Raw genomic sequence first — 25,383 nt, 5'->3', positions numbered from 1 at the left:
TTTTTTATTTTATTTAACAAATGTTATATAGGCAGAAATTACAAACAATTGATAGTGCCCTTATCAATTGACCACCAAAAGCTCTTAAGTGCAGATTTAGTTTAGGTATTTCTGATTTAGGTTACAACTATTTTCTCCTCAGAACTGAAACTGCAAATATGGAGGTGGTTTGGTATTTTGGGGCACAGCCATTTGACCAGTTTTGATAAAGCAAATAGGAGGGTTAAATAGCAAAGATATTTTGATACAAATAGACCCTGTCTATATAGCACTCAATAACTATGTATGTCTGTAGCTTTTGCTTACTGAAATCCTTTATAAAATACCACTGTTATTAGATCACTATTCTGCCAGATGCAGGTTTTCTTTCTATGTTAAATGTTTTTTCTTCATATCTTTATTAATTGCTTCTCATTATTTTTGAACTGTTCTTTGTACATTTTAAAAACAGAGTAAACCTGGAAAACAGGTATGTACACCTGAACATTTTGAAGAATTCATGCACTCGATAATGGCCATTTGGAATATCACTAGTTTTACCCCATGGAATTGGCAGTTAGGTTCATTCAACATACCACAGTGAAATATGGTTGATTATCCCTCAGTATGTTGTGTAAACCCAAACACTATGGTAATTTTGGCTTGGTCTTGTGTGCAAAGCCAGAAAAATTAATAAATGGATAAATAAACAAGTATTCCATTTTTTCAAAAAGTTGAGCTAGTGATGAGTTATCTACTTATACATAGCTTATGACTGTGAATGACAATCACAATGTAAGCAATCACATTTAGCCTAGAATGTTCTGCAAGCTGTTCCCCTGCAATTTATGATTCATTGTGTATAGCCAGCAAATGAGGTTAGGTAAAATAATAATATACTCCCAACTCCCAGCAACAGACCGTTGGCTTACCTGAACGGTCGTTCTCAGGGCACTGCGAAGAGAGTCCAAATGCTGGGTTAACACAGCCTATCTGCCCTTGGACTGAGTGATGTTTTTGTTGACCACGCCTCCCTTTGCCTGCACATGCTCAGTTCGAAAACGAAGGCACCGTCCTGTAATCATTACAGTCAATACAGCCACATCGTTCAATGTACAAACACCCGGGTGGGTTTGGACTCTCTTCGCAGTGCCCTGAGAACAACCGTTCAGGTAAGCCAACGGTCTTTCTCCAGTGCACTGCTCAGAGAGTCCAAATGCTGGGACATGCCCAAGCTATTGAGTCCCAGGGTGGGGAAGCGCCGAAGCCTCTGGCATTTCAGCCACTCTTTGTAATACTCTTCTGCCAAAGGAGGCTTCGGCTGAGGCAAAGGTGTCAATCTTATAGTTTCTAATAAAGGCCGTGGGGGAAGCCCAGGTGGCCGCTCTACAAATGTCTAGGATAGAGGCCTGGGTTGCCCAGGCTGCAGACGTTGCAGCGCTCCTGGTGGAGTGAGCGGTGACCCGTCTCGGAGCCGTCTTGCCCTGGTGTTCATATGCCAGTTTGATGCAAGCACGCAGCCAACGTCCCACAGTGTGAGAGGAGACCTTGCGGCCCAGGGACGCAGGGAGGAAGGAGACAAAGAATGCCTCTGACCGGCGGTAGTCCTTTGTTCTCTTTACATACGTGCGCACGGCCCGTCTTACGTCCAGCTTGTGCCACTCACGCTCCTTAGGGTGAGAAGGATGGGGACAGAAGTTGGGCAAAATAAGCTCTTGAGTCCTGTGAAACAGAGAGTTAATTTTCGGAGCAAATGATGGATCAAGTCTCAATATTACTCTGTCCGGATGAACTACGCACAAATCCTCCCTGACAGAGAGCGCAGCAAGCTCGGAAACCCTGCGAGCGGATGTAATGGCCACCAGGAAAGCGGTCTTGATGGTGAGGTGGCGGAGACTGGTCTTTTTCAAAGGTTCAAATGGGGCTTTGGTCAGGGCCTTAAGCACAAATTGAAGATCCCATGACGGATACCGGTGAACAGCTGGAGGGCTGATGTTCGCTGCTCCCTTGAGAAAACTCTTGATCTGAGGGAGCTGACTCAGCGAGCGAGAGGCGCCCTTTGCCAGGATGGTAGACAACGCTGCAACCTGGCATCTGAGGGTGCTGACTGCAAGGCCCTTATCCAGACCCTCTTGCAAAAAGTCTAGGGTCTGAGGGATCGAGGCTGAGGAGGCCACTATATTCTTAGTCTTGCACCATTGTGAGAAGGCGGCCCAGGTGGCATCGTAGATTCTAGTCGTAGAGGGCTTCCTGGACGCTTGGATTGTTCGAATGACCTGGTCAGAGAATTTTTGCTTTCTCAGGAGCTCCCCCTCAAGTGCCAAACGGCTAGCTGCAGCCACTGGGGCTCCAGATGGGTGATGGCCCCCTGGCTGAGGGCAATCTTGTCCCGGGGGATCCTCCAAGGTCTTTGAACTGAGAGGCTGACCAGGTCTGCGTACCAGGGCCTTCTGGGCCAGAAGGGAGCCACCAGAATGAGGTCTGCCTTTTCGGTCAGGAGTTTGTTCACCACTTGAGGGATGAGCGGAAGTGGAGGGAAGGCATACAGAAGTCCCTGAGGCCACGCTGACCTCAGAGCATTTGTTCCCTCCGCCTGGGGCGAGCGGTAGCGACTGAAGAAGCGTGGGAGCTGTGTGTTGTTGTGTGTGGCAAACAGGTCTACCTGTGGCTTGCCAAATCTCCTCACGATCTGCTGGAACAGGTCCGGGTGCAGGCGCCACTCCAAGTGGTCGATGCGTTAGCGGCTCAGCCAGTCTGCTTCCTGGTTGCTTACGCCGGAGATGTGATCTGCACTGAGAGAAGCCAGATGACGTTCCGCCCACCTGCCCAGCGCTTCCGCCTCGAGCATGAGGGCCTTTGACCGAGTGCCCCCTTGCCGGTTTATGTGCGCTTTTGTCGCCACATTGTCTGTCATCAACAGTACATGAGCCCCTCTTACTAGAGATGCAAACTTTCTCAGCGCTAGGCGAGCTGCCCTCAGTTCCAGCCAATTGATGCTGTGGGCGGCCTCCCTCTGAGTCCATCGGCCTTGGGCTAGGTGGCCCTGACAGTGGGCGCCCCACCCCAGGAGGCTGGCATCCGTGGTGACAACTAGTCTCTCCGGCTCCTTGAACAAGCAGCCCTTCCTGACTGCCTTGGACTTCCACCATGCCAGAGACCGGATCACCTTTCGTGGGAGCCGAACCCGCTTGAGTGAGTTGCTGTTCTTGGCCCTCTGCATTGGCAGCAGAAACCACTGCAGCTCCATGGCGTGAAGACGAGCCCAGGGAACCATCCCCAGGCACGAGATCAATATCCCCAGGAGCTGGGACAGCTGAATGATGGGTACCGACCTGGCAAGGCTGCAGTGCTTCACTCTGCGTCTCAGGTTGGACAGCCGGTCTGGCGAAAGAAATACCTGGCAGGAGGTGGAGTTGATGACCGCACCCAGGTGCTGTATACAGTTGGATGGTCGGAACTGACTCTTCTCCATGTTGACAGAGAAGCCATGGTACTGCAGGGTCTGCACAGTTAGAGAAACATCGCGGTGTGCCTGCTTGGTGGTGAGAGAGTGAATGATTATGTCGTCTAAATAACATTCCAGACGAACCGGATGGTTGCGGAGATGAGCCGCTAGCACTGCCAGAATTTTGGTGAATGTTCTGGGCGCAGATGATAGCCCGAAGGGAAGAGCCCTGTACTGGAAATGCTCCCCTTCCGCACAGAACCTCAGGAACCGCCTGTGTGCCACATTGATGGGGACATGCAGGTAGGCCTCTTTGAGATCTATTGATGTCAATAGGTCCCCCTCCCTCACACAGTCCAGGATGGAGTGGAGTGACTGCATCTTGAACCTCTTGTAAGCCAGATGCTGATTTAGGCTCTTGAGGTCCAAGATGGCCCTCCACCCCCCTGAACTCTTGGGCACTAGGAAGAGGATCGAATAGAAGCCCCTCCCCTGCTGATCCCTGGGGACTGGCTCTATCGCCTCTATCTCTAGGAGATGGCGGATTTCTGCCCTCATGCGCTCCCTCTTTTCTGGGTTCCTGGGGGTAGGACAGCGGATAAACTTTCTTTGGGGAAAGGATAGGAAGTCCAGGACAAGGCCCTTGCGAATGGTGTTGAGGACCCACTTGTCCGATGTTATCTCCTCCCACCTGTCGGCATACAGCTGTAGCCGACCCCCGATGGGGGGATCCCTGCGACCGTCACTTTCCTTTACGAAAGGGCCGGGATCCACCACTGTTGTTTCCTCCTCCTCGGAATGGTCTCCGAAAGGAAGACTGGGAATGGTTGGCACGAGCCCCGAAGGATCTGTCTTGGTGCCTATCCCCCCCTGCCTGAAAGGGCCTCTGATAGGAGGAAGGGTGAGAAGATTGCCCTGTTTCCTGGCTCCTGTAGGGTCTCTTACGAAAGGATCCCGCCCCTTTCCGGTCACCCCTTTTAAAGGTTGCCGGAAGGATCTTGCGTTTGTCCTTGGTTTCGGTGACAAACCTGTCCAGGGCCTCTCCAAACAGAAGGCCCCCTTTAAATGGGGCCAATGCCAGCTTCCATTTAGCTTTCATTTCGGCCTGCCAATGCCTGAGCCATAGAAGGCGGCGGGAGGTGATATTGGAAGCTAGAGCTCTGGAAGAGAATTTTGCTGCTGTCAAGGTGGCATCCGCCGAATACTCGACAGCGGTAATAATCTTGGTTAGCTCATGGCGCCACCTAGCTTTCCTGGGCGGGGGTCTGGACCTGAGTTGGCGCAGCCAGAATAGGGTGGCCCTAATAAAAAAGGAGGCAGAGGTGGATGCCTTGATGGCCCAGGCAGACGCCATGTGTGTCTTCTGACATGCCTTTTCTGACCTCTTATCTTCTGCCTTAAGTCCCTCTAGGAGCTCAGCCGGCAGGTTGGAATTGGAAGTCAGAGACACGACTGGGGCATCTACTTCCGGGAATTTGAGGATTTCCTCCATTTTATCTTCTACTGCATATAGAGTTCTATCCCCCCCACTGGGGTTGGTCAGGGTGCCCGGCTGTAGCCACTGGCGCTGCACCGCGTCCATAAATAGGTCTGGCACAGGAATAACCTCGGGAGTCTCTACTGTCTCTTTGAACAACCCATGCTTAAGATCCTTGGAAGTGGAAGCCTGAGAGGCCTCAGGTCTGGAAGTGGGGCCTAACTCTGTGGCCGTCATGGTTTTGTGTAAGATAGACTTGAATAATGACGGCTGAAACAGGCCAGTGAATTTTGGCTTGTCAGGGGCAGGGTTCTCATCCTCGGAAAGGACGAAGATCTCCCCTTCTTCCTGCTCAGAACTTGAAAGCCCAGAGTGGGAAGGGCTTGAAGATGGGGAGGAGGATGCAGGCTCCTTAGAAGTGGAGGCCCTAGGTTTGCGTTTTTCCTTTGGGGCCTTGCCCTTGCGAGAGCCTTTGCGCTTAATGCCCTCAGCTATCCCCTGGGAGATGGCTAAGGAAATTACCTCCCTCATTTCATCGGAAAGAGCAGGGCTTTTTCCCCTTTTTCTCTTTTGTTTACTGGGCCTGCGCTGGCTAGGCCTGCCTGAGCTGGGTCCACCCCTCCCAAGGGGGGAGTTCTGGACAGAATCTCGTTCCTCTCCAATGGAGGAGCTAGGGGAGTCGGGGTACCCCCAAGATGCTTCAGGAGATGGATCCCTAGATGCATAGTTATTCCCAAACAAGAATTCACTTTCCCCGGGGGATTGGGCCTCACGATCAGGGGAAGCTGACTCCCTGCTGCGACGGTCCGGGCTAGGTTCTGGCTGAAGGGGCCTTGAACCCTCCCTGGGATCCACTGTGGCTCTTGGAGAAGACCTTTCAAGTGAGCCTTTGTGCCCTATGCCTTTATTTGCAGAGGGATCCAGCTTGCTGCGTTTGCTGGAGGGCCCCACCTGTTCCCCTAAGGCCTCCCTGCATTCCTCAGCCATTTCAGGTCCCCACGAGGCCTGGAATATAGCTGGGTTTGGGATGGGCACGCGCTGGCCTTTGCGGTCCAAAAGCGCTGGCAGAATCTCCAGGAGGGAAGGGCCGCCTTGGGGTCGGATTCCTTCCTCCCACCGCCCTCGGTTCCCCGAGACTTAGCTTATTTTCCGGAGGGAGAGACTAGCTGGCTCCCCAGTCTAGTCTCCAGCCTCCCGGCGGCGTTCTGCAGTCGTTGAGGGCTCGCTGAGGCTCCATTGGCTGGCTGGGCTCTTCTTGCTGTCCTCGCTCCTCGCACGCTCCGAGCTTTGCCGCTCTGCACAGTGAGTCGGATCGATCCAAAATGGCGGGGGGGTGCGCACGCAGCCGCTTCCCGCTCTTTCCAGCCTCAAAAAGCGCGTGAAGACTCCAGCCGTCTCTGCTGATGCCGGGCAAAATGGAGCAGGCGAGGGAATCCTAGCAATCCGGCTCGCCGGCTTTAGAGCCTTCCCAGAGCCTTCGCTGGACCTTTCCTCTCCGTGGGACGCCCCTGCTCCGACAGGGAACTTGGTTTACCCCACCCTTTGCTCCAGTTGCTAGCCAGCCCCCGCTGTGCAAGCCTTTTCAACCCCCTGCAGTGCTTGCAATTAGCAACAGCAGGGAAACCCGGCAGCCCTTCTCTTAAAGCGACAGAAACCTCAATGGAGGCAAAAGGACAGACCTGATGTAGAAGCGTGATTTCCTTTATCTGAGAAGTTAAACGTGGTCCAAATTGGGAAACTTTTTCCAACCTTTCTGCTCTTAGACTGGAGCTCTCCCAAAACAGTCCTAGCTCGGGCGGACTGAGTTTTCGAACTGAGCATGTGCAGGCAAAGGGAGGCGTGGTCAACAAAAACATCACTCAGTCCAAGGGCAGATAGGCTGTGTTAACCCAGCATTTGGACTCTCTGAGCAGTGCACTGGAGAATGGTTAATTTCCAGCAATACTGGAATACATATAAAATTAATAATTATGGAAAAATACATGGATAAAAATACTGGACTTACTCAACAGAATTTGAATATAACTTCCTCTGGCTCTCTTTAATTATATACTGTTTTTTGTTGTATTGCATTAAACTCTTAAAATGTAACACATTGTTCCTGCATAAAGGATTCTACAGGGCGGGGCATAACCTTTTCCTAGGGGGTCACAGCAACACTTGTAATAACAACACAAATAATTCATACACCATTCGAAAGCCCATCAAAAACTGAGTTTATTGACACGATTTAATAGTCAGTATGACCACCATTAGCCCTTCGAACAGCATTCAAACGAGGTGGATTGATAAACGTCGCTCCAGCATCGCGAGCCTCTCGAAAGGCAATGCATTTTATTCTGTCAATGATCCTTTGTTCTTCCGAATCGAATTTTCCAGCCATTCTTAAAGCAAATTTAACATTTAATAGCTCATTCAATTCAGTTTTTTATGGGCTTTAAAATGAGGTGTCGCGGAAGTTGTAAACTGCTGTCGATCTTGATGTGACCCCCTAGGAAAAGGTTATGCCCCACCCTGTATTTCAATCAAAAGAATGAGTCCCTATTCCAAGCCAGGATACTTGGTTGTGCTATTCGTCAGTTGATAGCATAGCAGAGGTGCAGGTTAGCTCTATTGTTTCAATGTATTTTCCAGTCTCAGTGAATCGTGGATTTGTATTTAATGGTTAAGGGATAGTTGAGACAGTGGGGAAAAGTTAAATTTGGGATAATAGTAATATGGAATAAAGAAAAAATCGAATCATTATTATCGTTGTTGTAAATTAAAATACTGTCCACAAATCCAAAACTGGATAAACCTAATTCCAAATCAATTGGATAGAAAGCTTGGCCCTGTTTTATCTCCTCTGAGAGCCCATTTGGTTTTATCAAAGATACGGTGTATGTTATCTCTTCCCCTTCCCCATCACCGCAATCTGGTTTTGCACGTCCACATCTCAGTTCCACGGTTAGCGGGCAGGCAGCACACTTAACGTGCACACTCGGCTTTCCGTGGTCTATCCGCCTCATTTCTCGGTTTCAGTAAAGATCCGCAGAGCGAGTCAGAGGTTAACGGAGGAGAAGCGGGCGACAGCTTCAGCGAGGAAGCCTCTCTTGCCCATTTTCTTTTCCCTGGGACGCTGAGCCGAGCAAGCTAGTTCTTGTCTCCCTGCGAGAACTTACGACGGACACCGCTTTGCATCCCGGCCGCCGTCCACTCGCTCTCGCCGGGCAAATCGGCGCCAATACCCGTCACCGAGGCAACGCGGGAGCTCCTCCTCCTCCTCCTCCTCCGCTCTCCCGTTAACCTTCGGGGCCAGTTCTCGCGAGCCTTGCCAACTGGAGGCGCCGCCATATTGTGTGGCACTATTTTGATTTAGACTTGGCTGGCTGAGACACGCAGCGAGCGGAGGAGGAGGGACGGGAGCGACTGGGAAGCCGGAGCGATTCCAGGCGAGGTCGGGAGAAGCGCTGACGGCGGTGCCTGACCCCCCCCCCCTCTCCCGCCGCCCCTTACGCGTTGCCCGCCAGAGAAGAGCAGCCCCGGCACGGACACACACACCTCTTGCTCCCTCCCCCGGTGGCGGCGGGAGGCGGCGACGGCTCCGGAGTGGCTCGAAAGGGTCGTCTGTCTGGCTGGAAGTGGCGGTAGCGGCGAGTGCCGCTGCTGCGGGGCACGGAGGAGGAGCCCGCGCGGAGGAAGGGTAAGTGAAGTCGGCTCTGACGGAGCTCTGGCGGCCGCTCCCCCGCAGGGACTGGAGAGAGCGCGGGATCCCCGCTGCCTGTCTGGGCCCGGCTGGCCGCGGTGCCCGGGAGCAAGGGAAGGGGGGGGGGTGCAGGCAGGACCGGGCGGCGGTGGCCCCGCTGGGGAGAGGAGGAGCCGGCCTGAGCTTCCGCGGTCTGCCGGGGGAGCTGCGCCGTTGGGTCCGAGGGCTGGGACTGCCGACCCGACTCCTCCTCGGAGCCCTTTCGGAGACGTCCCGGGAGGCGAGGGGCCTTTTTTGGCCTCCCTGAATTGGAAAGATTTTCAGTTTTCTCTTGGGCGTCGGATCTGCTTGTCTCTGTGCTGCTTCTCCTTCTTTCCGAAGAAGAAGAAGAGGTCCCGCTCTTGACTCCCGACTTTCCCAATTTAATGGATGTAGGAAATTTGGACTGATTGTATGTATACCTTTAGGTGTGTTTTGTTCTCTTTAAGAAATATATAGGCTATCTAGAGTGCTTATGGTAAATACTAAAAATGTGCCATTTTTAAGACTCAAACATAGCATGAGCAAAAACTTATTTTTTTAAAGGGAGATAAAAGAATATCTACGGTACTCACTGGAGAAGAGCCTAATGCTGGGAAAGATGGAGGGCAAAAGAATGACAGAGAATGAGGTGGCTGGATGGAGTCACTGACTCCAGAGGATGGTAGAGAACAGGAAGGTCTGGAGCAGTGTTTGTCAACCTTGGCAACTTTAAGTCCTGTGGACTTCAACTCCCAGAATTCTGGGAGTTGAAGTTCATAGGATTTAAAGTCGCCAAGGTTGAGAAACACTGGTCTGGGGGTCATGATCGGTCAGACACAACTTCGCAAATAACAACAACAAAGGAATATTTACTTGTTAGATTGATAGCCTGCATTTTTAAGGAGCTCGTGTTGATGCTCATAGCACTCAGTCATCACATACTTTTCCTCCATATCAACATCCACGGGATAGATAGGGATTGGAAAAGAGAATGGCTGGACCAAGTCACCTGGTGAGCTTCCTTAGCTGAGGGGCGGGGGGGGGGGGAATTGAAGCAGGGTCTTCCTAATATTAGTTTCTGCAGCTTAATCACTATAAAATAGTGTCTGTTCAGATCTGTGGTTTAAAAGCTCTACAGAACAAAATAAAGCTTTCAGATGCTAGGATGAGTGGAAAGGCGGATTATTGAAACAGGAAATTCCAAACTTTTGGCTGAGAAGGCCATGTTTAGTCAGCAGTCGTATCAAGCAGGATCTGTTAGTAGATCCTAGTGATTTATTGGGACATCTGGGAGAGATTGAGCACAAGTCTTAATTGTCTTAATATATACTATGTCCTCTAATTTCAAAACTTGGTTGGGCAGTATTTACCTAGTAAAGTTTTAAGTATTGCTCATTTTATTAGCGTACTAATGCTCCTGGATGTGAGTAAGGTGTACGTGATGATGACTAAATCTCCAAAACTCTAAGCTGAATGAAAACATCCCTGTGCATAATTGTTACATCAGTGTCAGAAGCAAAGTACTCTTAGATCTTAATTTTCAATAAGAGCGCAGCTTTGTCAAGGCTATTACCTACATTTTGTGTCTCCATTTCTGCTGAGCAGTAGAACATTCCCAGATTTAAGAGGCTTTGTTTTTCTGTTCTCAATTACCAGTTGAGAACATATCTGGGTTTCCTAAAAACTTTGACAATAATGATAATAAAAATTAATAATGTGGCAAAGATTATGGGATGTCTTCCAAAGATTTTTGTGCTCAAGTCAGGTTCAGCCAGCATGGTCTCAGATCCAAAAAGTACAGTATCTACTTCTGTAGTAAGAACTTTCAGGAGCTGTTTTTGTTGCTATTTCTTGCAATATAACCTTCTTCAAAGAATCACAAAATGTTGCTAATATCACACTTGATCACAATGTAGCTGTCTGAAAATTGATACTTATTTTAAAAATCAATATGAACATGTTAATGTTTTATCTTCAACCAAATATAATAGTGTTCTTTTGAGATATGTAAGTGGGTTTTTTTTTCACTATATAGCTTTACATTTTCTTTCTATTGGGCTTAAGTAAAGTGTAAAAAAATGGTACCTTCAGTGTTGCTCATGTCTTCATCATTGTTAAATTTCCAATTAGAAAATTTTATGATTTATTTTAGCAGAATGTTAAGCATATTTTATCAGATTTTCCTTTGTATATGTATTCTGCTTAGTATAGCTACTTATAGATGAAATTCTTATTACATACAGGTAGTCCTTGGTTTACCAGCACTTATTCATTGAACATAAAATTATAGTGGCATTTAATGAGCAGATTATGGCCAGCCCTCAAAGTTGTGGCCATCCGAGTATTCCTGACTGCATTTGGTAGCCAGTTCACAATTATGATAGTTGCAGCATCTCGTGGTCCCATGATCACCATTTATAACCTTCACTGCCATCTTCTAATAAGCAATGTCAATGGGGACGCTAGCAGGAGATCGTAAAAGGTGATCACATGACTTCATTCCTAACTATCACATGGGATTCACCTAATTGCAACTGAAATAGTTGGAACTGCCATTGTAAGTCAGCACAGTCATTACATCACACTTTACTACAATGACACTTATTGACTCAGTTCCTAATCCTAATAGTCCCTAATAGGGATTATACACTGTCTGTATAGACCAGATCTGTCAAACTGGTGGTCCGTGAGCCGGATGTGTCCCATGCAGGCCACGTCCATCCCAGGTCCGCCAAGGGAAAAATAATCAGGATATGTCACAATATGTCATGTGATTATGATCAAGTTTGACACCCATGGTATAGACTTTCATTCTTACATTTTGGAGTGATTAGTTGATTTAATTTTATCTAGCTAAAAATGATTTTTATTTATATAAACATAATTTTTATTATGTTATTAGAAGGTTTGTGCGCAGTAGTTTTGTACCTCTTGGGAGCCTTGTAAAGTAAAATTCTCAACAATTAATATTGACATGTAATCTTTAATAGCTGTGTCCAATATAAATGAGTTTTCCTTTTACTTAACCATTCCAAATGACTTAGTTATCTTGGAATCCCTTGTCTTTGAAGATATGACTTTGTGGCAGAATGAAATTATTCTCAATATAGTATCTATCAAAGTGGATTAATAATAAGAGGATTTCTCCCTTCCACTATCTTTTAAAGTGGTAGATACCTCTTCTTTTGATTTTTATACTCTGACAACTTTTTATCTTGAATTTACAGAAGGTCTTCATGTTTTTTTCCTAGCTTTATGTTGACCATGAGTCTTGTGATGATAAGTGAGAATGTGAAGCTAGCACGTGAATATGCGTTGCTTGGGAATTATGATTCTGCAATGGTTTACTATCAGGGAGTACTTGACCAAATAAGCAAATACCTCTCTTCTGTCAAAGATACGTATCTTCAGCAGAAATGGCAACAGGTGAGCTTTCATTTTTTGGTTTTGTTCCTTTACTTTCATGTATTAAATAGGATTATCAACCAAAACATTCAATTAATCCTCATTTTAAAAGCTGAGCTAAATTGAATAAACATGCCTATTGCTGAACACCAATGAATTACAAGTGACAGTACAAAAATAATAATAATTAACAAAAGCTGCTATTTGTGGTTGGAGAGAACTCTGTTTAAAAAGTAAAATAAAAGTGGCTTCAAAAACACTACCTTCTGCACCCTGTTTGATTAAAAATATTACTTGGTTAATCTATCTTGAGCTGGTGTACTTAATTTGGAAATGTGCCATGTATATGTGTGAGCATTTTTTAAGACTGTGCCACTTCAAATTGTGTTATTTTTAAAAGCATTCATACATTATACTTTTTTCCCCTAAAATCCATTAAAGGTTTCCTGCAAGAATCATCAGCACAATTGCTTCTCTGTAATAGGCTTCATCAGTTTTCTATAATGTCTTACACAGTTAACTTTTTCATGTATCTGAGCCACAAACATTTCATTAGGTACTTAAAGTTGACAAGTTTCTACAAGCTAACATTATGCTTCTTTGTATTTCATGTTTTTAATCAGGTTAGGCAGGAGATAAGTATAGAAGCTAAGCATGTGAAGGATATCATGAAGACACTAGAAAGTTTTAAATTAGACAGCACTCCTTTAAAAGCGGCACATCAGGAATTACCAGCTCATGATGGAGAAGTTTGGTCATTGCCTGTACCTGCAGAACGTAGGTAAGAGACACCATGAGGGGAAAGCTTATTAGGGTGTTCAAATATAAAATGTTTAAAAAGTATGTTACTTGTTGTTTTTGAGCTTCTAATCTGTAACCCCAGAAGCATTCAATGTTGTCTCCTGCTCCCATTAATGGAGCTCCAATGAACGATTGAATCTGTTTACTAAACACAACTAGTATGTGAAAAAACAATGATATGCAATTATAACACATTCGTACAGAACATAGATTCTGGGAGATTAAGGTGTATAATCTTTAATATATTCAAATATTCTAGGATAAGAATACCTTATCATATTTACAATTTTCCCCATTTTGTATTCATTCAGAACTTCACCAGGGCCTAGGAAACGTCAGTCAGCTCAGTGCAGTGATTGCAGAAACCAAAATAACCGAGCCGGAGCAGCTGCTAGAGTCCTTCATCGGCCTTCTTCGCGAAATACTAATGAGAAAGGCAAAGTTGTTCGTGGTCGGGAAAAGAAAGATCCATTAAATAAAGTAAAAGAGGAAAAAGTAAGTTTCATGAATGTGAAACCAATACCTCCAAATGAAACTCAATTTCATTGAGGGCCGCATCAGGGTTGTGTTTGATTTCAGGGGGCGAGGGATGGCCGGCTCGACGTCTGGTGGCCCAAACACTCTGACATTGAAAATAGGCTCCTGAGCTCCATTTTTGGCTATGACGGCCTCCTGCACCCTCTGGCAGCAAAAATAGAGCTCAGGGGGACCCCCCTGCTGCCCTCCTGAGCTCCGTTTTCATTGGCGCCAATCCTCTGCTGTTTCCAGGGCGGCCCCATGGGCCAGATCTAAGCACCTTGCAGGCTGAATCCGGCCCCTGGTCCTTGAGTTTGACACCCCTGTTACAAAGCATCCCTCTTATCATTTGAGTCTCTTTTTGGTCTTTCACCTATCAGCATTTCTAGGGAAGAGAATTTGATAGAGATGTTTAAAAAAAGAAACCACAAATAATAGTACAGTGTTCTGCTTACTCAGAGTAGGGTGTATCTTACCTATTTTTACTTAAGAGATTTATATACCGGTAGTCACCCATCTTACCCATGAGATGAAGTCATGACATCACTACACACAAACTCTACATTTGCTAGCTCATTGCCATCCCAATCAATGCTTGGGGAAAGAGCTAGGTCTTTATGGCCTTCCAGAAAGCTAAGAGGGTAGCAGTTCTTCAAGTGTCAGTGAGGAAACTGTTTTAAATTGTTGGGGAAGATATGGAGAAGGCATACCTTTTGGGACCCTCCTGGTAACCACATTTTTAAGAGGGTCTGGAGCATGCTCACCCCATCAAACCAGTTGTCTCTTACCCTAGGTAAGAGACAGTCCTGCAAATAATCTTATCTTATATCATTCAGGGTTTTAAAAATGACAACCAGCATTTTGAATTCTACGTGGAAAGAAAGTGGAAGCGGTGTAGCTCTCAAAGCAATGTAACATGGGCAAATCATGGAGTGCATAGGACTGTGCATACTGCTGCATTCTGGATCAGTTGTAGAGCACCTTGAGTAATCCAGTGGAGAAGTACCTGAAACATGAGGGATTGTGAGCAAGTCCTTGCAGTCCAGTGCAGAAGATGATTGCACTTCACGAAGAGCCTTCTAGCAATGAATGACACCTGCTCTTTGGGCAAGGGCATAGTCCAGGAATACCCCCAAATTGTTTATGAATTTTCTCTAGGAGAATACTACCCTGTCAAGGGTCAAAAATGACAATTTATGGTAGGGCAAAAATCCAAAACCACTCCATCTTTCTGAGGTTGAGTCCAAGCCAATATTTTCCCATCCAGGCCTTTATGCCTCAAGTGACTGGGCAAGCACCTGAAACAACGCCAACTGTCTGATGAGGAGTGGAAATATGTAACAGAGTATCATCACATGCTGACGATACTCTTCCTCATGGTATCTGCTTACTTTACCTAGTGGCTTCAGGTAGATATTTAAAAAGTTAGAGATATGAGCCGGCAGAACTATAGATAACAGGAATTTGAGTCTAGGCTTCTCGCCAACTACCAACCGTAACTGGAACTAGCCATGGAAAAAGGAGAACTACTAGAAAAAGAAAGACACTCCCAATCCTCAAAGTAGTTCCAGAAAGATACCATGCCCAGAAAGTGATCTTCCAGCACCAGATCATATTACCACTAACCCAAGACAAAAAGATGATGAGCTGTATGACTTGTGATTGGATCACAACAATGACATATTTACAGTAGAGCAATGCTGACGTTCATGAAGTGCAGTGGTGGGTTGCAGGCGGTATGCCCCAGTACGGGCGTACCGGAGCTTGCTTGGAGCGCCAGGTACCATTCTGGTACAGTGCTCCGGAGGGCCCACCCACCCGAGCTCCTTGCCTGTCCTTTAAGCCTTTGGCGCTTACGCACATGGCACATACAGCGCCTGTGCGATGTTCTGCCGAGCAGCTGGAGCATTGCGGAGGCTTGCGGAAGCGTCGCAGGCAAGTACAGTGCATGCGCACGTCCATGTGGGTGACACTGGGCCCGTTCCAACTGTACCGGTTGGAACGGGATCCAGAACCAACCACTGTTGCAGTGTTAGAGACAGTTTAGAGAAAATGCAAGCTGCCTATCCGTTTTTTCAGATGCCTGTAAAAAAGTATTTGCCTATTTCTGGTTCCTGAAGACTTGTTGGGAAACTTGTATTGCTTCCCCATGGTGGGAGAAAAGCTGACTTTGTTTACTTTGGAAAGTTCATGTATTTTAGTAATATTTCCTTATCAAAAACATTTTAGCCAATGTTTTAAAAGCAATTGTACAAAAGTTGAAAACACCAGAGATTTTAATTGTATGTTTTGTACAATTATGTCTTTGTTTGAAAGTTTACCCTTTTATTGTTGTATAACTTAATAATTTTGAGATATATTAATATATTTGATAAGCATTTTTATGTAATGCAGAATAAGTCCTCAACTGATATTTCAGAACCTGAGCCAAAAAAATTTGATGGGACTGGATATGATAAAGACTTAGTAGAAGCTCTAGAAAAAGATATCATTTCCCAAAATCCCAATGTTCGATGGTAAGTATAAACTGTCTCTATTCTTTTAAGTTGTGACGTCTGTCTATAAGCTTCATGGATTTTTAGATAAATTCATACATCCATTCAATTTCTATTGCCACCCATCTCAGTCAATGATTCTGAGTAGCTTACAATTGAAATTTCAATTATAACTTGAAATACATAATGATGCCTCTAGAGAAAATTAAATCTGACTATAATTAATTTGAGACAGTAATGTATGAAAATGAGGAAGTAGACCTTGCTCACTGAGACATCTTACTGGGATTTTACAAACTTTTGCATCTCATTTGGAAACCAAGGACCCAGAGTATGGAAGAACAATGGAGAGGCCAATCAAGCTCAGTAATCCCAACGGTCATTGAACCAGGTTTTGGTGCTTTTGGCAAAAGTTGCTCTCATCAGAAAAGAGGACTTTGGACCACTGAGCAATAGGACTTTGGACCACTGTGCTTCATTAAGGAGATTTTGGAGCACTTCGTGCTTCCTTCCGCAGACAAGCTTTATGAGGATGCTGACTTCATTTTCCAGCTGCCCACACTGCCAAAAGCTTCAAAACCTGGTTCAATGACTGTGGGATTACTGTGCTTGATTGGCCAGCAAACTCTCCTGACCTGAACCCCATAGAGAATCTATGGGGCATTGGCAAGAGAAAGATGAGAGACATGAGACCGAACAATGCAGAAGAGCTGAAGGCCACTATTGAAGCATCTTGGTCTTTCATAACACCTCAGCAGTGCCACAGGCTGATAGCTTCCATGCCACGCTGCATTGAGGCAGTAATTGCTGCAAAAGGGACCCAAACCAAGTACTGAGTACATATGCATGCTTATACTTTTCAGAGGTCCGATATTGTTCTATGTACAATCCTTGTTTTATTGATTGAATGTAATATTCTAATTTTCTGAGATGGTGGATTTGGGGCTTTCATGAGCTGTACGCCATAATCATCAGAATTATGACAAATCACGGCTTGAATTATCTTGCTTTGCATGTAATGAATCTATCTCATATATTAGTTTCACCTTTTAAGTTGCATTACTGAAATAAATGAACTTTTGCACGAGTTTCACCTGTAGAACAACATTACAGATGCATTCATAATAATCTACTGTTGAGAAAAAAACACATTAATCAGTCCGCATACCTATCCTTAGTTATTTTCTTGCTGAAAGAGGGGAAGTTCATCATCAGAATTGAGTGGTGTTTTAATGGAAAGACACCATACTATTCTTATTTGGCAAATGGTAAAAAAAAAAAATAGCTGCAGTCCTGTATGTGCTTAGGATAGTCTGAAACTATAAGCAAATGTTTATAAGCTTTTTATTTCATATACCTTGGCCAAGAATGCTAACATTGGTTATTATAGTTATTAAATAACATGAACTGACATTAAACTATACTATTTTATTTACTTCCATCTCATGTGACTATAATAAAGTACTGAACTGAACAATTTTCAGTGAACAAATAGCAGCTTATTTTGTGGGTGTATTAATAGGTCCGCCTTCTGTCATTGTTCAGATATCATCTGCAGAAAATGATCCTTTATGTATGTATGTACACACACACACACACACACACACACACTCAATCCATGAATGTCTGCAAGTGAAAGATGTCAGCCGTGGGATGGAAGTGAGTATTCAAGTGATGAACATTCTGGGTTTTGTAACACCTGAAAAAGATGGAATTCTAAAATAAAAATTGTAAATGAATTGAATATTGAATCTTTCCTATGGAGTGAATTTGAATAGAAAATATTAATATACTACTCTGAAAAATCATGTATTCAGCCAAGATTACAGTGAAATGTAATAGGGATGCAGTGCTTGTGGCAAGTCATAATCTGCTCGTTTCTTTTTTTTATCAGGGATGATATAGCTGATTTAGTGGATGCTAAAAAATTACTCAAGGAGGCAGTAGTTTTACCCATGTGGATGCCAGATTTTTTTAAAGGAATCAGAAGGCCATGGAAGGTAAAAGTCAACTCAATTATTGTGGTAACATCAAAATAGTTTTCATTGGGTTGTATTCAGTGTTAGGCCAGGGTGAAAAAAATCGAGGCTATGCAGTCCCATTAATGATTGCTCAAGCACTAAGTGGAAACATAATACAAATAACATAAGCTAGAGTTCAGATTTCAATTATGGAAACTTGACACCTGTACAAATACATAGTGCAAGGGTTTTACAGCAGAATAATACAAACCATATAAAGTATTTTGCTTATATAATATTAAAATAAATTTATATAATCTAAAGGTGCAAAGTCATTACCCTATGGCTAGAGTTTTTCACTTGTCATTTTCTATGTAAGTAAAACAGTGTCTGGTGATATAATGCCCTTTAACAATTAGAATTCCTTTCATTTTGATTATGTTCTGACAACCTTTTGGTTCTGGAATTGTATCATAACATTGGTCCACAATGGAATAAAATTTAATTTAGTGCAACATGGAAAATTAAACAAAAGTTGCTACTTGCTAAAAGGTACTAAACACACACTAGTTTCCTTTGCTTTTATTTAAAATGCTTATTTTAAATGAAATTATATAGTATTTCTTAAATTGTGATGGCAAATGAATTGTATTTTTTAAATGAATATTCTTTTCAGTACTGTTTTCTGGATCTCTTTGTAAACAGGGTGTATTGATGGTTGGTCCTCCTGGCACTGGAAAAACACTGCTTGCAAAAGCTGTAGCAACTGAATGCAAAACTACCTTTTTCAATGTATCATCATCAACACTCACTTCAAAATACAGAGGAGAATCTGAAAAGCTTGTTCGCCTATTATTTGAAATGGTGATTCACTGATTTCTCTAAAATTTCATACAGGAATACTATTAGTAGGGTTAATATATTTTTATCCTGGCTCTTTAATGTATAACTCAGAGCACTGAGCATGCCTAATATGCCTTCCAACTTTTTTACCCACAACAAGAAGCCTGTATAATGGGTTGGGCTGACAGAAAGTGATTGGCTCAAAGTCACGCAGCTTGTGTGTTTTTGCCGTTGGAGAGGATACTACCACATAACAGAATATGCAAAGTTTGTGAACCAGGGCATATTTAGAATTTTAAATTCATGCAATTGCGCTCACAAACTATAAATTATTCACAAAATAGTCATCAGATTGAGTGTGATCAGTTATAAAATACAAATTTACTAGAAGATTAAATAGTTTCCTACTATGCCAGCCCAATGGACAACTGATTTAATAAGATGCTGTGCTTGCATTCCTATGTTTTTTCAAGGTCCTCTTCCCAAACAAATCTAGAACATTGCAGCTGCTGCTTGCCAATAGGACTCCCTCTCATCCCTGGGAGATGGCTGAAAGAGCTGCCTTTCAGAGGATTTCAGCTCCATACCAAGCTGAATATCTCTGGTTGGCAGCTCTTTTACTCAATCCACCTAACAACCCAGCTGATTAGTAACGACAATGAGGATTTCCAGATTCTGGTCATTGAACAGTCACACAAGATCTTGTTTAATGACCATTTAATTCAGTGACCAAGATTCCAATCCCAATTGTAATTTGAGGCTATCTGTAGTAGAAGTTAACATTTTGGAAATTTATTTTGCCTTGTATTAATTTATTCCATTGTGCTAGTGTATCATATACATCTATTATTATGATAGTATTATAATAGTATAGTTTGTTACTTAGAAGATTCCAAGCCAAATTACACATAACCCTAATTGTAGTTTTTACATGGTACATGTTCCTTGTCACACTGTTTGAAGTCAAAATGTGTCAGAGGGAGAGTAATCTAGGTTGGGATTGCAGTGGATAAAAGAGATCAACCTTTTGTACTGAAAATCATTCCAGAATCGATTTACTGGTAACACTACTGTAAATAATATTGTTTTGGAACAGGAGTAGTTTGTTGGAATCATTTTAGTTAAATATTCCTTCACCATTCACTTCTATTTCCAGGCTCGGTTCTATGCACCAACAACAATATTTATTGATGAAATTGACTCGATCTGTAGCCGGCGAGGAACTTCTGAGGAACATGAAGCCAGCCGAAGGGTGAAGGCTGAATTACTTGTTCAGATGGATGGTAAACAAGCTTAGTTGAAAGTATATTAAGAAAAAAAGTAGAACTTTCAGTATTATAATAGCAGTTGAGCATTATGCATTGCTCACTAAGAAATTAAAATCCATTTAAATCTGTGCTTTGTTGTTATTCCAAGTAACTCAGTAATAAGTTGATTTCAACTTTCAGTCTGAGATGCTTCTGCTCAGGGCCACCTTCTACCCTCCCAATTCTAGTTGGTTCCATTTATGGATAAATGGCCTATTTGTGTACTTTAATTTTCATTATTTAGAATTCAAGTATATCTTTTTCTTGGATCAGAACATAGATTAATAAAACAGACAAATATAAATACAGTAGAAGAATTTATGAGCAAAACTGAAAAGAGGCTTAGCAAGGAAATGCCACATATTCTAATTTAAATTGTTAAATTAGAACTTTTCAGATTGTGTAAATAAATTTGATTGCCTGTTATTTGAATGTTTGAAATAACATCTGCAACTTGATTGACTCTAGTATTAGAATCTACACATGGATTTTTCACATTCTCTCTTGTAAAATCACACTTATAAAAGGTTGGAAACGAGTTAATTGGATTGAAATGGCATCAGTAGAAATTGTATGAGCAAATCAAATGTGTAAGGGGCATATACTGCACAAGTGGCATTCAGCAGGTTCTGACCAGTTCTGGAGAACAGATAGTTCAGAGAACTAGCAAATACCACCTCTTACTGGCCCCACCCCCATCTATTCTCGAGTCCCAGCTAATTGGGAAGAAATGGGGATTTTGCAGTAACCTTCCCCTGGAGGGGTGTGTGTGAAGATTTTACAGTATTCTTCCCCTGCCATGCCCACCAAGAGACAATCACAGAATCAATAGTAAAAAAAATTGAATCCCACCACTGATATACTGAGGTATCTGTCCAGCAAAAAAACAAAACACAAATCCAGAAATCAGAATTTCTCAGATGTTTTCACACTAGTATGCCTAAATGGTTTGCAATAGCTTTGTCTTACTTGCACTTGAATAATAGGGATGGTATCTGTAATTACATACTTATCTAATATTATTGCAAATTATAAGCAATTGAATACTCTCATTAGTATAAAGCATTTGAATTAAAATTCATGCGTTTCCATGAAAGTGGGTGATTAAAATTCAGCTTGAATGTAATATGACATAACTTCCTAACTTGCACTCTTGTACATATATTAGTTTGTATTGCCTTTTATTTTATTTTATTTCTTATCTTCTAATAATAGGAGTGGGAGGTGCTTCTGAAAATGATGATCCTTCCAAAATGGTGATGGTACTTGCTGCTACTAATTTTCCATGGGATATTGATGAAGCATTACGACGTCGTTTGGAAAAAAGAATTTATATTCCTTTGCCATCAGGTATAAACTCTTCCATTTAAAAAAAAAAATCCAATATAGTTGGCACATCATTTTTTAATATCAAATGCATATTTGATCATTGCCATTTCTAGGAGGCAGGAACAATGATTTTGATGATGAGTATTTCCAGGTATAGTTTAGACAAAATATCCCCTTAGTATACCCTTACATTCACATGCAAAGTCTTAAGCAGCAGGTTAAGAACCTAGAACAACAAACATCCGTATTTGTCGGAGTATAAGAAACACCTCCCCCCCCGCCCCGAAAGAGCGTGGAAATGTTGGTACATCTTATACACGGCGAATACAGCCATGTTTTGCCTCCCGAAGTCCGCCCCTGCATCTCATTTTTGTGAAAAATGGGCAAAAAACTGCCCATTTTTCACCAAAATGGGTGTGTTTTTGCCTCCCCAACCCTCCAGAAACACACTGCACACTTCAGTAGCGCTGGGGGAAGGGGGAAATGCTCCCATTTTGGTGAAAAATGGGCCGTATTTCAGCAAATGGGGGTGTTTTGCCTTCCCCCAACCCCCCAGAAACACTCTGCAGGCTTCAGCAGGACAGGGGAAAGGGAAAAATGCCGTTATGGTGGAAAAAAAAGATGCTTTTGCCTTACCCCAGCCCTGCTGAAGCCTGCAGAGTGCTCCTCTGGGCCGGGGAAGACAAAAACTTTTTTTCCTTACTTACCTTTTCAAAATCATGGTGCGTCTTATACACCAGTACGTCTTATAGTCCAAAAATACGGTAAGTATATTTGGGTGGTTATGTTTAAAGATAGGAATTATATAATTGAAACAATTTTAACCATGTTATTCAAGGGTTAAAGGATGCTTTTTCTGTTTCATTTTGGTTACTTTTGTTTGTTAAGCCAAAGGCAGAGAGGAGCTGCTCAGAATAAATCTACAGGAGTTGGAACTTGCTGCTGATGTTGACCTTGTCACAATTGCACAGAATATGGAAGGTTATTCTGGAGCTGACATTACCAATGTGTGCAGGTATGTTAAAACTTCACAGCTTTTATTTTATTATTTTATTAATTCTTTTATTTATATTTTATTTTGAAATCACCAGCTCTAATCTTATACCATGGAAAAGGACTCCCAGTTACAGTACAAATACTGGTACTGTAAAAGATCTAAAGAAAGTATTTAAAAAAGAGGATAAGATTTTAAAAAAACTTGTTTGATTTTGATTAAGCCATACTGAAACAATTCATGTATATTTTATACTAAACCCGTGTTTCCCAACTGTGGCACCTTTAAGATGTATAGATTTCAACTCCCAGAATTCCCTAGCCAGCATGATCAAGTAACATTGTGACTTAACGTGATGATATCGACAGGCCAGATTAGAGTTCCTTTTTCCACTTCAGGCTTGATTTGACGTTTAAGGTCATGGCACCTGTCATCTGGAATGAGGTTCCCTGAGATTTGGGTGATTCCCACCTTAATTGCATTTCAGAAGGCTTTGGGGGGCGGGGTGTTCTCGCCCAGGCTTTGGGCTAGGTGATTGGAAGCCTTTGTCATGTATGTGATACGTTGTGTTGTCTGGCTCTGGCATCTGTTTATTGATAAGTTTTTATCTGGATTGTGAGTTCGTTGTTGTCTTGTTTTTAAGCCACTCTGGATTGGGTAGATTTTAAGTGGAAATAATAAACAACCAAGCATTGAAGGTTTAATTATGGCTAAAGCAGCTTTTTAGTGTTAATTGTTTGGCATTTCTGCATTCTCATTAAAGACACTTTTTTTAATCAACAGAGATGCTTCACTGATGGCTATGAGAAGGCGTATTGAAGGCTTGACGCCAGAAGAAATCAGAAATCTTTCCAGAGATGAAATGCACATGCCAACAACAATGGAAGATTTTGAAATGGCCTTAAAAAAGTTTCAAAATCAGTCTCTGCTGTGGACATTGAAAAATACGAGAAATGGATTTTTGAATTTGGATCATGTTAAGCCTTTCTACCTTGAGAAATCTGCCTTAAGTATTCAAAGAGTTCCAAAAGTAATGAAAAAGTAGTACTCCTGGGTGCTCACTGCTATTTTTTAACTTTTTGTAACAACCATATATGATAAAGTTACTTTTTTAAAATGCAGCTCATTTTTCCCTCTTAGTCCAATTGTCTAGATGAGAATAGGTTCTTGCAGCCATACTTGTTCTGTTTCCTGGTACACTATAGACTATCACTTGCAACATTTGCACATATAACACATATTTACATTTTGTTGGTTATATTTTTAAAAGTAGTCACTGTTAAAATTTACAGTTCTATTTTTCAGGAAAGTAGTACACATAGCCTTCTGTGCAAAAAAAATCTTGTCTTTACACTTCTTTATCATAGAAAAAGTTGTTCCTCTTTTTCTATAAAGGTAAATGCTTCACTTTGTCATATTTAGAGATCACAAAACAAGTATTTTAAAGCTAATTCACAATTAGAACTTAACACTGATTCAATACATATCTCACATTTAATGTGGTGGAACTGAACAAAGAGGAGAGGGCACTAGATTAACCCTTAGTGAAACTTAAGTGTTCAATCAGTTAAGAAAAGCATTATTAAACCCAATGTAAATAAAATCCAATGCAAAAAATAAATTCCATTAATTTTCCAAGAGATTTGTTAAGGGGAAATTGTACCAGGAGAAGCAGGAATTTTAAATCTCTTCGAGATTACGATTTTTCATTAATCATCTAGTAATGAGAATTTGAACAGAAACAATACCACAGCTTAATAGAGGAACTAGCTGGATGAAGGAGGTCCCAGCATGGCTAAAAGGCAGAGGCAAGAAAATGATAAAAGACCAGAAGACACTTTTCAGGAAAATGGCACCAGATCACTTGAAGCTTATGTATTCTATTTCATGGTTTCAAACAGAAACATGACAAATCTAAATGACGAACACTGTGAAATGCTTCTCAGAAAAAAAAGATACCTTGGAGGTTTGTTCCCTTTTCCTTTATAATGAAAAGAAGTAAATTCTACCTCATAAAACGTAACCTGGGAATCATTCAGAGAAACAAACAGTAGTGGTTGGAAGTATAAACTAGGAAAATTTACTGCCAGAATGTATATGACTTTAAAAAGAACAAACATATATGCAAGTCAGTCCATCAATGGGACTTTGACAAAGTTAGGGTGATAGATTTATTTGAACAGGAATTGCACAAGAGCACAGTGACAGCTGTTTTCAAACTTAAAGCTGCTTGAGGGGTATATAGATGTCCCATACAGAAAATAAGACATTTGAAGTAAGTACTGTAGATAAGCAGTCCCCAATTTTTTTGGCACTAGGGACCAGTTTCACAAAAAAAACAAGTTTTTCCACAGACTAGAGTGGTGGTGATGGTTTTGATTTTATTGCCCACCACTCACCTCCAGCTATGCAGAAGTTGTGAATGCCCCAACACTGGAAGTCTTTAAGAAGATGCTGGATAGCCATTTGTCTGGAACTGTATAAGGTTTCTTGCCTAGGCAGGGGGTTGGACTAGAAGACCTCCAAGGTCCCTTCCAACTCTGCTATTGTATTGTATTGTATTGTAAGCCCAGTTCCTAACAGTGCACAGAGTTGGGAACTCTGCTATAGATCTTCCATCTGCCCAACTAATATTATTTTTTTTTTAAAAAAACTTTCGAAGTTTTCAATTTTTCAGAATGTTTACCTAAATGCTTTATATTACTCATCTTGCTTGCTTCAAGTCCTGAACTCCCATCTGGTAACTTATAGCTTAACTAGTACTTGGCTTACGTGCTCTGTGTCTGCTGATATCACAGCACATTCCTCCATATTTGTTTGCTGTGGCCCAGCTATTTCGCTTTTATCGAGTCTTGAGTTTTGTTAGAACTTCCACATGCTCCAGCCAAATTTCTTCAAGAGCTGATCATGTACTATTCAAAACCACAGCATGATTTCCAGAATAATAATAAAGTGGGCGTTAACTTATGCAGATGTGCCCAAATGATTGCATCCAATGCTCCAGAACCAGTTATCATGGGCTGGTTGCAATATCTGTTTCATGTAACCTTTTGTCATAAATTGAAGTTCCTAATATACAATAGAAATGGTAGACACTGCATTTGGAAAACTTCAAAAAAAAAATT

General features: G+C 42.6%; 1 protein-coding gene across 1 annotated transcript; it reads left to right on the top strand.

The window, feature by feature from the left end:
• Positions 1-8,205: 8,205 nt before the first annotated feature.
• On the top strand, positions 8,206-24,607 carry KATNA1 (katanin catalytic subunit A1). The gene is given in 12 exon segments (XM_032216954.1): positions 8,206-8,583; positions 11,859-12,033; positions 12,636-12,793; positions 13,125-13,308; positions 15,724-15,845; positions 17,719-17,824; positions 18,491-18,649; positions 19,785-19,911; positions 21,151-21,285; positions 22,153-22,279; positions 23,042-23,166; positions 23,169-24,607. Coding segments are annotated over 11 exon segments (1,485 nt in total). The 5' UTR covers positions 8,206-8,583; positions 11,859-11,862; the 3' UTR covers positions 23,240-24,607.
• The last annotated feature ends 776 nt before the right edge of the window (positions 24,608-25,383 follow it).

The sequence above is a fragment of the Thamnophis elegans genome, chromosome 4 (genome assembly GCF_009769535.1).
Source record: "Thamnophis elegans isolate rThaEle1 chromosome 4, rThaEle1.pri, whole genome shotgun sequence".
NCBI lineage: Eukaryota > Metazoa > Chordata > Lepidosauria > Squamata > Colubridae > Thamnophis > Thamnophis elegans.
The sequence above is the reverse complement of the archived record's forward strand: the minus strand, read 5'-3'. Positions and strand labels throughout refer to the sequence as shown.